The 14,997-nt window shown below is 43.2% G+C and overlaps 1 protein-coding gene across 2 annotated transcripts in view; it reads right to left on the bottom strand.

Annotated features, from left to right (window-relative positions):
• galnt12 (UDP-N-acetyl-alpha-D-galactosamine:polypeptide N-acetylgalactosaminyltransferase 12) overlaps positions 1 to 14,997 on the bottom strand; it is a 115,496-nt gene that overhangs the window by 9,593 nt on the left and 90,906 nt on the right. Inside the window, exons 9-10 of one of the 2 annotated variants that reach the window (XM_085988267.1) lie at positions 13,755 to 13,910; positions 4,184 to 7,563 (exon numbers count right to left, since the gene is read on the bottom strand). In XM_085988267.1, the coding sequence (XP_085844393.1) occupies positions 7,423 to 7,563; positions 13,755 to 13,910 (297 nt within the window). In that variant the 3' untranslated portion in view covers positions 4,184 to 7,422. Of the gene's footprint in view, positions 1 to 4,183; positions 7,564 to 13,754; positions 13,911 to 14,997 lie in introns of those variants that run through there. The other variant, XM_085988268.1, reaches the window with a different exon arrangement.

Genomic DNA, 14,997 nt, shown 5'->3' with positions numbered 1-14,997 from the left:
CCTGTCTAATCTAATCCCATATTCCAGCATTTGGCCCGTAGCCTTGTATGCTATGGCATTTCAAGTGCTCATCCAAATGCTTCTTAAATGTTGTGAGGGTTTCTGCCTCCACAACCCTTTCAGGCAGTGAGTTCCAGACTCCAACCACCCTCTGGGTGAAAAAGTTCTCTCTCAAATCCCCTCTAAACCTCCCACCCTTTACCTTGAATCTATGCCCCCTAGTTATTGACCCCTCTACTAAGGGAAAAAGCTGCTCAGCATCCATCCTATCTATGCCCCTCATAATTTTGTACACCTCAATCATGTCCCCCCTCAGCCTCCTCTGCTCCAAGGAAAACAAACCCAATCTGCCCAGTCTCTCTTCATAGCTGAAGCGCTCCAGCCCTGGTAACATCCTGGTGAACCTCCTCTGCACCCTCTCTAACGCGATCACATCCTTCCTGTAGTGTGGCGACCAGAACTGCACACAATATTCCAGCTGTGGCCTAACCAGTGTTTTATACAGCTCCATCATAACCTCCTTGCTCTTATATTCAATGCCTCGGCTAATGAAGGCAAGTATCCCATATGCCTTTTTTACCACCTTATCCACCTGTTCCGCCGCCTTCAGGGATCTGTGTACTTGCACACCCAGATCCCTCTGACCCTCCGTCTTGCCTAGGGTCTTTCCATTCATTGTGTATTCCCTTGCCTTGTTAGTCCCCCCAAAGTGCATCACCTCGCACTTTTCCGGGTTAAATTCCATTTGCCACTGTTCTGCCCATCTGACCAACCCATCTATATCGTCCTGCAGACTGAGGCTACCCTCCTCGCTATTTACCACCCTACCAATTTTTGTATCATCCACGAACTTACTGATCATACCCTTTACATTCATATCCAAGTCATTAATGTAGACCACAAACAGCAAGGGACCCAGCACCGATCCCTGTGGTACCCCACTGGCCACAGGCTTCCAGTCACAAAAGCAACCTTCGACCATCACCCTCTGCCTTCTGCCACTAAGCCAGTTTTGTATCCAATGTGCCAAGGCACCCTGGATTCCATGGGCTCTTACCTTCTTGACCAGTCTCCTGTGCGGGACTTTATCGAAGGCCTTACTGAAATCCATGTATACCACATCCACTGCGTTACCCTCATCCACACACCTAGTCACCCCCTCAAAAAATTCAATCAAATTAGTCAGACATGATCTTCCCTTGACAAAGCCATGTTGACTATCCCTGATTAATCCTTGCCTCTCCAAGTGGAGACTAATTTTGTCCCTCAGGATTTTTTCCAATAATTTTCCTACCACTGATGTTAGGCTCACTGGCCTGTAGTTCCCCGGTTTTTCCCTACTACCCTTCTTGAATAATGGTACTACATTAGCGGTTCTCCAGTCCTCTGACACATCCCCTGTGGCCAGAGAGGTCCTGAATATATGTGTTAGAGCCCCCGCAATCTCCTCCTTTGCCTCACACAGCAGCCTGGGATACATTTCATCTGGGCCTGGGGATTTATCCATTTTTAGGCCAGCTAAAACCGCCAATACCTCCTCCCTCTCGATGTTAATATGTTCGAGCATATCACAGTCCCCCCGCCCTATTTCTATGTCTACATCGTCCTTCTCCATAGTGAAAACAGATGCAAAAAATTCATTTAGAACCCCTCCTACATCTTCCGGCTCCACACACAGATTGCCACTTTTGTCCCTAATGGGCCCTATTTTTTCCCTAGTTATCCTCTTACCCTTAATATACTTATAAAACATCTTCGGATTTCCTTTATTTTGCTCGCCAGTGTTATTTCATGGCCCCTCCTTGATCTCCTAATTTCTTTTTTAAGTATCCCCCTGCACTTTTTGTACTCCTCTAGGGCTTCCTCCGTCTTTAGCCTTTTGTATCTACCAAAAGCCCTCCTTTTTTTCCTAATCCATTCTCGTATATCCCCTGACATCCACGGTTCCCTGTGGTTTTTGGAACCACTCTTGACCTTTACAGGAACATGTTGCCATTGTATGATCTCAATCTCCCTTCTGAAAGCCTCCCATTGCTCCGATGAGGATTTTCCTACAAGTAGCTGATCCCAGTCCATTTTGGCCAGATCCTGCCTTATCCTATTAAAATCGGCCTTCCCCCAATTTAGAACCTTTATTTCCGGCCCATCCCTGTCCTTTTCCATGACCACCTTAAATCTTACCATATTATGGTCACTATCACCAAAGTGCTCACCTACTAGCACTTTTTCCACTTGGCCGGCCACATTCCCTAGAATTAGGTCCAGTACCGCCCCCTCTCTTGTAGGACTTTCTACATGCTGGCTCAGAAAGCTCTCCTGGATGCACTTTAAGAATTCTACACCCTCTGAGCCTTTCACACTCTGACTATCCCAGTTAATATTGGGGAAGTTGAAATCCCCCATTATTATTACCCTATTATTTGCACATTTCTCTGAGATTTGCCTACATATCTGTTCCTCTATCTCCCACCTGCCCCTCTTTCAGCCACGTCTCCGTAATAGCTATATCATAGTCCCAAGTATCTACCTGTGCCCTCAGCTCAGCTGCCCCCCACCCCCCCCCCCCAGCTGCGAGGATATTGGTCCTGTTCCTGTTGAGGTGCAACCCGTCCGAATTCTACAGATCCCACCTCCCCCAGAAATGGCCCCAATTCCTCAGGAATCTAAAGCCCTCCCACCTGCACCATCCTTCCGGCCACGCATTCATCTGCTCTATCCTTCTATTTCTGGACTCACTAGCACGTGGCACCAGGAGTAATCCGGAGATTACTACCTTTGAGGTCCTGCTTTTTAATCTCTTTCCTAGCTCCCTAAACTCTGCCTGCAGGACCTCATCCCTCTTAAAACTATATTTTACAAAATTAAGGTGTGCTCTAGACAGTGCATCTCACAATCCCATTAAAAGGACCCCACATCCTCTACTTGTAGGTATATAACTTTACTGCTGAGTATTTAGTTATAAAATAGCATGACCCGGGGCCATAACAATAAGGCCCATCATTACCTGTACTGGATAACGTGATTACATGTGCCCTGTGTTTCTCCCATCTTTCAAAAGGCAAGAGAGAGGAGGCCAATTGTAAACCAATAAATTGGTTTATTTTACATGAAAGGCATAATAACATGACTAAACAGTGAGATTTACTGATTTCCCATCACTCCTTGTAATATGTAAAGAAAATAAATGGCACAAACTTTTCCCTTGATGTGGGTCAATCTTCACTTCACAAGTTAGTTATCACTGAACTGATTGGCACTAACTTTTGAAAGAGACTTCTCTGCCTGTCTCACTTTTCCATGCTCAAAACCTGCTGCAGACTGACTTTCGTGTTTGTGATACAGACAGAGATAAAAGCGCTGAAGTTCTGCCCCTCCGCCTTAGAGTTACAACCACATTGTCTGATCAGCTAGGACTCGTGCTGTGCTCAATGAATGAAACCAATCCAACATTATAGGTGCAAGTTGCTCTGAAATGTGCTAACAAACCCTACACGGTCTCAAACTGACATGGTATTCAGAGTATACACAATTCTGTTAATTTCTTCATCTAGTACTCCAGCTAATCAGGTTAATCAACATCCCAGATCACTTGTGTGTTTCAGGGAAGTTACTTCCTGTGGACCAAGTTTAACTTCATAGCTCCATCAGAATATAAATTAATTTAAAAAATCTTTAGGGAAAAATATGCCCACCCTGTTCCCATATCTCTTTCCTTCAACCACCTATCCAACCTATTTTTAAATGTTAACATGATCTCTGCTTCAATCACTAACCCTGGTCGTGCATTCTACAGCCTCACAACCCTCGGTGTAAAAGTTTCCCCTGCTCTGTCCTAGATTTCATTCTTGTATCTGTGTCCTCTCGTTGGAAATCCCTCAATCACTGGAAATAGTCTGTTACTATCTATTCTGTCCCATTCTTTTAAATACTTCTATCAAATTAATCTCTGTTCTAATGAAAACAGCCCCAATTTTTCCAAACCATTGTATTTGTTTTTCCTCAGCTCATCCACAAACTACTACATTTCTACTGTATAGTAAGCAAGTCTGCACTGTACCAGGTCTATTGCCTCACAGACCAAAAATGCACACGGTTCTTCAACTGTGGTCTTACTAAGATTTCATATAGATTTACCATTACATCCTGATCACACAAAAGTTCAGGTAAATAACAGAGCTCACAATTTTAATGGTATCATTTGCAGTTCCCTGCAATATTTTTATTGAAGAAAAAGGTGGAACACAGTTGTGCACGTTTTGCAAGTTTATTCCCATAAAAACTAACAGACATACCTGAAAGCACCACAATGAAAAGATTTAGGGGGCATTGGTTCTTGTAATTGGCAAGAAATACTTTATTTAAATAATTATAGTACGTTCAAAGTTCAAATCAGCTGGACGGAGAATTCTCAGAGCATTGTCTCAAATCTCACCAATGCCTATGTAGCACGTGAGGCAGTTTGTGACTGTTCTCTCAAAATGTTATTGAAAAATCCATCAGACTTTCATTTTATAAAATTAATGACCATCAATCTATTTTTCCTCTACCAGCTGCATTTTAAATGTTTCGTCAGCCCGCCAGCGAGCCAGCCACTGGAGAACAACAAATAAATATCCTCCAGTTTTGTTGCATTGATGCTAGGACATTTGTGGGCAACTAGGCAACATACAATTCAGCCACTGTAAGAGGCTGTGCATTCCTTTGTTGATTCTCAGGTTCGATGTAGGTACCTGATGCTGGAGAGCAGCAATGCTGAGACAATTTATAAAGCAGGTTGATTAGAAAATTAGTGTGTTCATTAAAAAAGATATCCAAATATTTGACAAAATACAAATCCTTTCATATTTAAATTCACATCCAAAGTAGTATATTCTGTAAACATTTGCAGTCAAATCTCACCTATTCTAATGCCAAAATGTCTGCTTGGCAGTAGCAACTGAAACAGTTTACAATCTTTCGCCTCAATTGCAAGTTGCTAAAACTGCTGTACAAAGATATGTCAATATAGGAACAATTAATAGATTTAAACAAAAACCAAGTTCCCTCACTAAGAATGTAAAAAGGTTTTAATCAAAATATTAGACATTATGGAAGCCCAAGAGATCATTAATTTTTATAAGTCAATAAAGTCCTTTAGTCATTAAAGAGTGATTTGCTGTCTGCAGCAATCAATATTTATCAAAAGCAATTAGTTAAAACTGCTCATTACATTTCCCAGCCTTCAGGATATAGTTAGCATTATATCAAAGATAAGTACAGATGAGGGAGGCCATCCAGCCCATCCTTCTACTGTTTGGCAAGCAAGTCTTTTCATACACATATGCAGCATTTGTAAATTTTATATACATTTTTGGCTATTTACTTCATTTTTAAAAGTTGAACTTGGGGGGATAAAATCGAGCCCATTTCTACACTAAGTGTCATTAATACCAGATTGGTAGTAACTCCCATAAGATAGTCACATTTTGCAATTAGAGTGCAAAAAAGAGCTTCTTCAAATTTTATATCAAAATAAAAAGCCTCTACTGTATTAAAATGAGCCATTGCACATTTGCTTTTCACTTGACATATATTACAGCCACATATGCAGGGATGAGTCAATACATATTAATCTAAAAGGAGAGAACATGAAACCAATTTTCACAATTTATCCTGATGTGGTTACAAATCAACATTAAATTATGGGTGGAGGGTCTTTTAAACATTTCAAAGAAAAAACTTTGCCAAAATGAAGCACATTTATCATCCTACAACTAGGCATAGAATCATTACAAAATGTAAAGCTCGAGTTCTTCCACATCCTAATCTCAAATCCATTGCTGGCGATTTTGCCACAAATGCCCACCTATATAGGCAGTTCTAAACCAAGAACTAATTGGGACAATGGGTTTTAGCAAAGTCTGGGTCAACAAGGTATCCCTGTAATGATTACTTCTCATGTCTCTATTTAACACCTCATTTAGGTGGGTCTTATATTTCAAGGATAAAAAAGGGTGGGATAAGTTCAACCGTTGCAGTAGTGTCAGCTTGTCTCAGTGGTAGTACCTTTGAGTCACAAGGTCATGGTTTCAAGCCCAGTCCAGGGACTTCAGCACATAATTCAGGCCAACACTTCAGTACAGTACTGAGGGAGTGCTGCACCGTTGGAGGTGCCACCCTTCAGATAAGCCATTAAACCGAGGTCCCATCTACTTGTTCAGGTGGATGTCAAACATCCCAAGGCACTATTTGAACAAGGGCAGAGGAGTTTTCCTCAGTGTCCTGGTCAACCTTTATAGCTCAACTAATGCCACCAAAATAGATTAACAGGTCATTTATCTCATTGCCTGCAAAACAACTGGGACTGTACTTCAAAAATAATTCAATCGTTGTGAAGCACTATAAAAAATATAAAAGCAAGTTTGTTCACTGGGCCTACAAAACCAGGTGAAATGTTTACAGATCTCGCTCTGGTGCAAAACCTCCGTTTACCCTTATTGTTCTCCATTCATGGTGCAAAAATGCAAATCTCACACAGTTCAATCCCAGAAATATAAAAATTGGTCTTAGTATCAGCTGTAAATTCGAGATCATTTTATTTTCTCTGTTCCCATCCCTTTTTAAACCCTACATTTATTTCCATGATATTGCTACTGCTCAAAGTCATCTGCTTAAATAAATCTTACAAGAACAACTTCCAAGACATGCCCTCTTTAGCTTAAAGCTGATTGTTTATGGACACTGACAGCTTTAATTTCACATTAGACTGAAAGAAGGTAAGATTATGGAATTCCCTAAAGTGCACTAAAACAAGTTGATAAGCTCAAAACTGCAGCGTTTTACAGAAAAACACCTACATTTCTTACTCGGTCCTTGTCTCCAGTCTTGGCAAAAAAGAAAAAAGTTCTTTGCTCTTATTTTAAATGAATTGGGAATGGCAATTTTGTCTCCCTTTACATAGCTGTGACATCACCGATCACATACTTCAAAAAGACATGAATTGAATTGTATAAAGTCCATTTTTAGTTTTCAAACCATATAATAGTTTTAAAGCCTTTCACAAATCACTGTCTGAACCCAGTAGGTTTTTCCACCATATATATTAAACACATATGGATACAGTCAAGTTACCTACCAATTGCATAAGAAAACTCTGCACTTAAATAGCCCTTTGAAAATTGAGGTTTTTTTTTGTAAATTCAAGGCATTATTAAAAATAGACTGCTTAGTGATAAAATTGGTACAAAGATGTCACTATATTATGCAAATATTAAAATCCTATACTAAAGTATTCTAAAGGAGACTATTCAAACATTTGATAAGATCCTATAGTTCATAGGAAAAATCAGTAGCGTTTTTGGTAATGGTTGTTTTCTGAAGCTATGGAGAGACAATGCATTCTTCTTGTTTATCAAGTTGCTAATGGATGTCAACATGTACAAATCATCTTCTTTCTTGAAAGAACCATTTCTGGTGGTCGATGTCTGTACATGGTCGCAGTAATGGTCCTGGACGACCATTACTGAATGCATTAGGTATAGCCTGCAGACACTTCTGTGTCTGGACATGGTAGATCGAGCCATCCTTCGAAGACACAAAAAAAATTTAATTCAAAAACAAAAATAATCAAGATCAGGGACTAATTAAAATAGAGATTTCAAACAGAATGCTGTCCTGTAATCACGCCTTAACCAGCATATCTTGCAATTGTCATAATCCTACCACAAACCAAAGTCTATGACTACAAGTTTATTTCTGCTAAATTACCCCCATAGTCTGGTAAATAGAGGCATGGCAGGGCAGCTCAGTCCCGTGATTTGCACATCCTGTGCCATGTGGGAAATCCTGGATGCTTCTTGCGGCCTGGACGACCACATGTGCAGGAAGCGTCGCCAACGGCAGCAACTTGAACTCCGGGTTTCGGAGCTTGAGCGGCAGCTGGAGTCACTACAGTGCATCCACGAGGCTGAGAAATACTTGAAAGCACGCTTCAAGAAGTGGTCACCCCGCAGCCTCAGAATGTTCAGGCAGAGAGGGAATGGGTGACCACCAGACAGAGAAGGAGGACCAGGCAGGTAGGGCAGGAATCCCCAGAGTGCATTTCGCTCGTTAATCGGTTCACAGTTCTGGAAACTGGTGGGGGTGATGGCTCCTCTGGGGAGAGCAGACAGAGTCAAGGCCACTGCACCACAGGTGGCTCAGCTGCACAGGGGTAGGGGGGGGAGGAAACGTGTAAGAGCAATAGTGATAGGGGAACAGATAGGCATTTCTGTGGATGCAGACATGGCTCCAGGGTAGTATGTTGCCTCCCTGGTGCCAGGGTCAAAGATGTCACTGAGCAGCTGCAGGACACTCTGAGGGGGGAGGGTGAAAAGCCAGAGGTCGTTGTCCATATCAGTACCAACAACATAGGCAGAAAGAGGGATGAGGTCCTGCAGGAAGACTATAGGGAGCTAGGAAAGAGATTAAAAAGCAGGGACCTCAAAGGTAGTAATCTCCGGATTACTCCCGGTGCCACGTGCTAGTGAGTACAGGAATAGGAGGATAGAACAGATAATGCATGGCTGGAGAGATGGTGCAGGAGGGAGCGCTTTAGATTCTTGTGGCATTGGGATCATTTCTGGGGGAAGGTGGGACCTGTACTAGCCGGACGGGTTACACTTCAACAGGGCCGGGACCAATATTCTCGTGGGGAGGTTTGCTAGCGCTGTTGGGGAGGGTTTAAATTAGCTGGGCAGGGGGATGGGCACCAGCATATAGGAATAGAAAAGAGGAATAAGGTGCATGATAGAGTGAGTGTGTTGGATAGTACTAGAGAAGAAAGTAGTACTAGAGGCAGAATTAGTACCATATTAGATAGAAGCAGATCAAGAAAGACTATGAAAAATTCAAAAATGGGTTTAGAATGCATGTACGTAAACCCACAAAGTGTGGTGAATAAGGTTGGTGAGCTACAAACACAATTAGCCGTGTGGCAATATGATGCTGTGGCAATAACGGAAACGTGCCTTAAAAGCGTTGAGGATTGGGCACTTAATATTAAAGGGTACAACGTGTTAAGAAAAGATAGGGAAGGAAAAAAGGGAGGTGGGGTGGCAGTGCTGATTAAGGAAGACATTGTAGTGTTGGAAAGGGAGGATGGTCTTGAGGGGACAAGGACAGAATCCATTTGATTAGAGTTTAGGAGCAAAAAGTGTATGATCACACTATTGGGGGTATTCTACAGGCCTCCAAATAGTGAGAGGGAGGTAGAAGAGCAAATCTGCAGGGAAATCACAGAGATATGCAAGAACTATAGAGTGGTGATATTGAGGGACTTTAATTACCCAAATATCGATTGGGATAATGCTACGGTAATGTAGATTTTTTTTTAAACCTGTAAAATGCTGAAAGCCTGTTTGGCCCAGTGGTAAGGGCATGAAATGGTTAAACTTCAAAGCACAGAAAAGGTGCCAGTCATCAAAGTCTGCAGTTCTTGGAGAACACATTGATACTGGACAATGAAAGCTTTGACTCATGGTTAACTCTGAAAAGGACATTGACATTGAACTGAGGCCTTGAATCATGATTGGATTCGATGGGAAAAATTAACATCTGGACAATGCTCTGAGTTTAACTGAAACAATGGGGGCCACGATCGACTTCCTGACATGAATGGAAGATACACAAGTCCCGAATAGACAATCAGCCAACCGCCCATCAACAGTAATAGAAATCACATTGAACATGCATTACAGAAAGGAAAGGAGATAACGAGTTATCTTTGATCTCACAACTCTATACACCTCCGGAGATTGAATTACAGGTTGACAATGTGCGATTGTCGGACAGTTCAGCAAACCGACAACCGAAACTGGTTGAGGGAGGCCCAGCATGGGGCCAGGTGACTAAAAGAACTATAAGAAGGAAACACACCACAGCTCTCTCTCGCTCCTTCGCTCGGAAGCTAGCTCTGACTACAGCAACTGCCAGGTGTAAGGAGGACGGGAAGACGGTCATCTCCAGCTCCCAACCTGCAATCGACGCCGGCCACGACCAGCCGGACGGGTGATTGTAAGTATCAGTTGACTCTACAAGGGGTTTGCGCTGTCTAGGCAGCTGCAGTCAGATAAAGGAGGACAGGGACAGGTCATCTCTGATCCAGGCCTACAATCCACAACGGTAACGATCGGCCGTATGGGTGATTGTAAGTTTCAGCCAAATCTCAACCAGGTTTTGTCTGTGTTTTGTTGCTTTTAATAAACAAAGTTTTGGGTTGAAACTTTGTGTCGTCTACCATTTTGGTCCTGTAAAACCGAGAGTCAAAGAACCCTTGTAAGGAGGAGGAAACCAAACACCTTAAAGTAAAGGGAAAGGAGGGGGAGGAATTTCTGAAATGTGTTCAGAAAATTTCCTTGACCAGTATGTTCTTGGCCCAACTTGGAAGGAGGTATTGCTGGGTCTGGTGCTGGGGAATGAGGTGGGCCAGGTCGACCAAGTGTCTGTGGGAGAACACTTGGGTATGAGTGATCATCGTATCATAAGATTTAGATTAGCAATGGAGAGGAGCAAGGAACAATCTAGAGTGGAACTTCTAAACTGGAATAGGGCTAACTTCAATGGGATGCGAAAGGATCTAGCCAGGGTAAAATGGAACCAAAGACCGACAGGAAAAACTAACGGAACAATGGGTGATCTTTAAGGAGAAGATGCTTCAAGTACAGGCTAGGTACATTCCAACAAGAGGGAAGGGTAAGGAAACCAAAGCAAGGGCTCCTTGGATGACAAGGGAGATAGAGATGATGATGAAACAAAAAGAGAGGGTGTATGATGAATGTCAGGTGAATTCTTCAAGGGAGAACCAGACGAAATACAATAACTTGAGGGGAAGTGACGATGAAAATAAGATTGGCAGAGAGAATATGAGAGTAGAATGGCAGTTAACATAAAATGGAACCCAAAAATCTTCTACCGGCGTGTAAACAGTCAGCGGGTAGTAAGAGGTGGGGTGGGGCTTATTAGGGACAAAGGTGGTGATATATGCTTAGAGGCGCAGGGCAAGACTAGAATACTCAATGAGTACTTTGTATCAGTGTTTACTAAGGAGGTGGATGTTGACAAAATATCGGTAGAAGTGGCAAAGGTAGAAGCAATGGAAGGGGTGAAAATTGATAGACAGGATGTACTAGAAAGACTGGGTATGCTTAGAATGGATGTCACCTGGTCCAGATGGCTTGCATCCCAGGTTGCAAAGGGAATTGGGGGAGGAGATAGCGGAAGGGCTTGCCATAATTTTCCAATCTTCCCTAGATGCGGGGGAGGTGCCGAAGGATTGGAAAGTGGCAAATGTGACACCATTGTTCAAGAAAGGATGCAAGGACAATCCTCGTAACTACAGGCCGGTCAGTTTAACATCAGTGGTGGGTAAAGTTTTAGAAACAATAATCAAGGAAAAAATTAACGGGCACTTGGAGAGGTTTAAGCTAATTAAGGAGAGCCAACACAGATTGTAAAAGGCAGATCGTGTTTGACTAATCAAATTGAATTTTTTGACGAAGTAACAGGGAGGATTGATGAAGGGAATGCAATGGATGTTGTCTACATGGATTTTATGAAAGTGTTTGACAAAGTACCACATAGAAGGCTGGTTAACAAAATTGAGGCTCATGAATAGGTGGGTCAGTGGCAGCTTGGATAAGGAATTGGCTTAAGGACAGAAAACAGCGAGTTGTGGTAAATGGCTGTTTTTCAGACTGGAGGATGGTAGACAGTGGTGTTCCCCAAGGGTCAGTGCTGGGGCCACTGCTTTATATAAAAATGACCTGGATATTGGAATACAGAGTAGAATTTCAAAATTTGCCGATGACACCAAACTTGGGGGTGTGGCAAACAGTGAGATTGATACCAATCGACTGCAACAGGACATAGAAAGGCTAGCAGACAAGTGGCAGATGGAATTTAATACAGAGAAGTGTGAGGTGATGCATTTTGGCAGAAGGAACAGGGAGAGGCAATATACACTTAATGGCACAGTTTTAAAGAGTGTGCAGGGACAGAGGGACCTGGGAGTTAATGTGCATAGGTCCCTGAAGGTGGCGGGACATATTGAGAGAGTGGTTAACAAAGCATGAGAGATCTTGGGCTTCATAAATAAGAGGTATTGAGTACAAAAGTAGAGAAGTTATGCTGAACCTTTATAAAGCGCTGGTTAGGCCACAACTGGAGTATTGTGTCCAGTTCTGGTCACCATGCTTTAGGAAGGATGTGAAGGTGCTTGAGAGGGTGCAGAGGAGATTTACCAAAATGGTTTTGGGGATGGGGGATCTTGGCTACAAGGACAGGTTGGAGAAGCTGGATTTGTTTTCATTAGAGCAAAGGAGGTTGAGGGGTGATTTGATAGAGGTGTACCAGATTATGATGGGTTTGGATAGGCTACACGGGGAAAGGCTGTTCCCACTAGTTGATGGTACAAGGACTAGGGGACGCAGATTTAATGTTTTGGGCAAGAGATACGGGGGGGATGTGAGGGAAAACTTTTACATGCAGCGAGTTGGTGAGGACCTGGAACTTGCTGCCGACGGAAGTGGTGGAAGCGGAGACACTCAATGTTTTCAAAGGGGTGACTGGATAGGCACTTGAGGGAAATAAACTTGCAGGGCTACAGGGATAGAACGAGGGAATGGGACTGACTGGATTGCTCTACAGAGAACCGGCACGGACTCGATGGGCTGAATGGCCTCCTTCTGTGCCGTAATGACTATGACTAAGTTTTCCATTTCTATCACGCAAAATAGAATAATTTGCTGCTTAAAGCCAAATACAGGAAGTCTTTCTCTTGGGAGGCCGCTTGTATGTGGCACTTGTAGTTTGAGTATTTTTGCACCTGCTGCTGACAGGCTCTGTTATACTTAACACACATTATCACAGTTAGTTGTCATTTAGTGAAAATGTGGAAAGTTTTGAATATTAGAAGATGTACATGCGATCATAACCTTTGGAGGCGTACTATGAATAATAGGGGAGTAGCTTTAAATATGTATTTATTAAAAAAAAATCACAAAGGGGGAGAAATTGGGTGGAGCCGCAAACGGGGCGCCAAGCTCGCCTGGGCACCAGATTTTGGGCTGCGATTGGAGCAGCAGCGATCGCCGGAAATTCAGCTTGAGCGCCCCAAGAGGGACACAGGGCGAGGCTCAAGGCGCTCCGCGTCCCTCTTAGGGCGCTGAAACTGAATATCGCAGCGCAACGTGCCGCAGCGCCACACGCTGCGGCACGGCGCGCTCTGGTACTGCAGGCCTTCCTCCCATTCTTAAGGGGGAGGGGCCTGCACCAGCGCGATGAGCGATCGCGAGTGCCGGCAAAAGAGCCCGGCACCGAGGAGAAGTGCCGGGCTCTCGGGAAAATAGCCGGCAATGCCACGGGGGGAGAACAGGAGGCCGGGGACGGAGGTGCTGGCAGGCGGCCGCCGAAAAAAACAGCCGCCCCGCACCTCCACCTTAATTTGCACCACTGCCGCCACAGGTAGGCCCCGTGAACTGGGCGCGATTAGCGAGCGGCGCTACAGAGGCGGTCGCTGTCAAATATCGCGATTGGGGCGGTAGCGGGGCGCTGCGCACACTGATAACGTCATCGGTGGCGGCTCAGCGCAACAGGCCAACGCCGCCATTAGCGCGCCAGCTAAATATCGCGGGAGGTGTGGCCAGTGGCGCCAAAGCCACGGAGTGCCTTCTTTAGGTGCTAACTGGTGGCGCAGCCCACCGAATTTCTCCCCCAAAATCTTTTAGGACGAGTCTTACCTCCTTAAAAATGAATTTCTGGTTTTCAGGCACAGGCCTGTTATTCTCTCGGCAAAGGTACATTGTCAGGTAGTCGTTGCCAACATCTGCTGCAGCACAGGCCTCAGGCTGGCGAGTATTATAACGGATTTCATTTTGTGAAGAGAATTCAAAAAACTAGAAGCACAAAAAGAAAAATGTTAAGTGTTTAAAGAACACCAAAGGAGTCACAGCTTCATTTATGATGATTAGAAGGTCCACTGCAATGACTATCCAACCCTCAGCACATTGGAGGGCACTATTCTGGAATCTAAACTTTTACCAATGATTCTGCAAGTTGGCCTTCTTAAATTAATCACCGTCTTCACAATCAGGAATTGATGCATGGCACAGTAAAACAAAATACAACAGGAAAGAGAGTAAATGATGGCTATCATTTTTGTTGCACTCACAGGGTTATAATAAAAATATTCAAAATAATGTTGCATGAATACAGAACTGGTGAAAAGAAATGTGGCTCAAAGTGAAACAAGCTGGAGTGGCAATAAAAGAAATCCAATAGACCAGAGTGTGGCTTGAATCCTACGATAAAACCTGAAGATCAGGGCAAAGTGGTTGGTACAGATAGATATTGCTGTATTGCTATGTAAGCACAATCACCACAATCTGCATCACTTTGTATAAAAGTTTCAGAGATCAAAAAAGATCCCTACACAATTTCATAAATACTTAATGAAGCTGTAATTGATAAATGAGATGCATTTGTACTTAAAGGGTCTAATTCCCATGATGGGCAGTAGAATAATTTTAATCTAAAGCATTCTTTCCTTCCCTCCCTCCCACCAAGTACTATGAAAAAATTATATAGAGAATGCATCCTCTGACAGAGCAAACTACTTCATTTATTTGGGGTAAAAATTGTTGTAGTGAGACTGGCCAGATCAGAATTCCTGACTTATAATAGACAATAAGGAAATGGCAGACTTATTAAATAAGTACTTTGTATCTGCTTTCAGAGTGGAGGAAGTGGACAAAATGCCAGCAGTACAAGGGAACTTCAAAGTAAGTCATGGGGGAAAACTCAGATGCTATAATAGAAGTTTTAAAAAATGGTCATGGAGCAAATAATGAGATTTAAGATAAATAAATCTCTAGCACTTGATGGTTTCCACCCAAGGTATAAAATAAATTGGTGAAGAAATTGCAGATGTGTTGATCACAATTTTCCAGTGTTCTCTAGATTCAGGAATTGTGCCTTTGGATT

Source organism: Somniosus microcephalus, chromosome 5 (assembly GCF_052327205.1).
Source record: "Somniosus microcephalus isolate GS21.2 chromosome 5, FLI_Smic_1.0, whole genome shotgun sequence".
Taxonomy (NCBI): domain Eukaryota; kingdom Metazoa; phylum Chordata; class Chondrichthyes; order Squaliformes; family Somniosidae; genus Somniosus; species Somniosus microcephalus.
The sequence above is the reverse complement of the archived record's forward strand: the minus strand, read 5'-3'. Positions and strand labels throughout refer to the sequence as shown.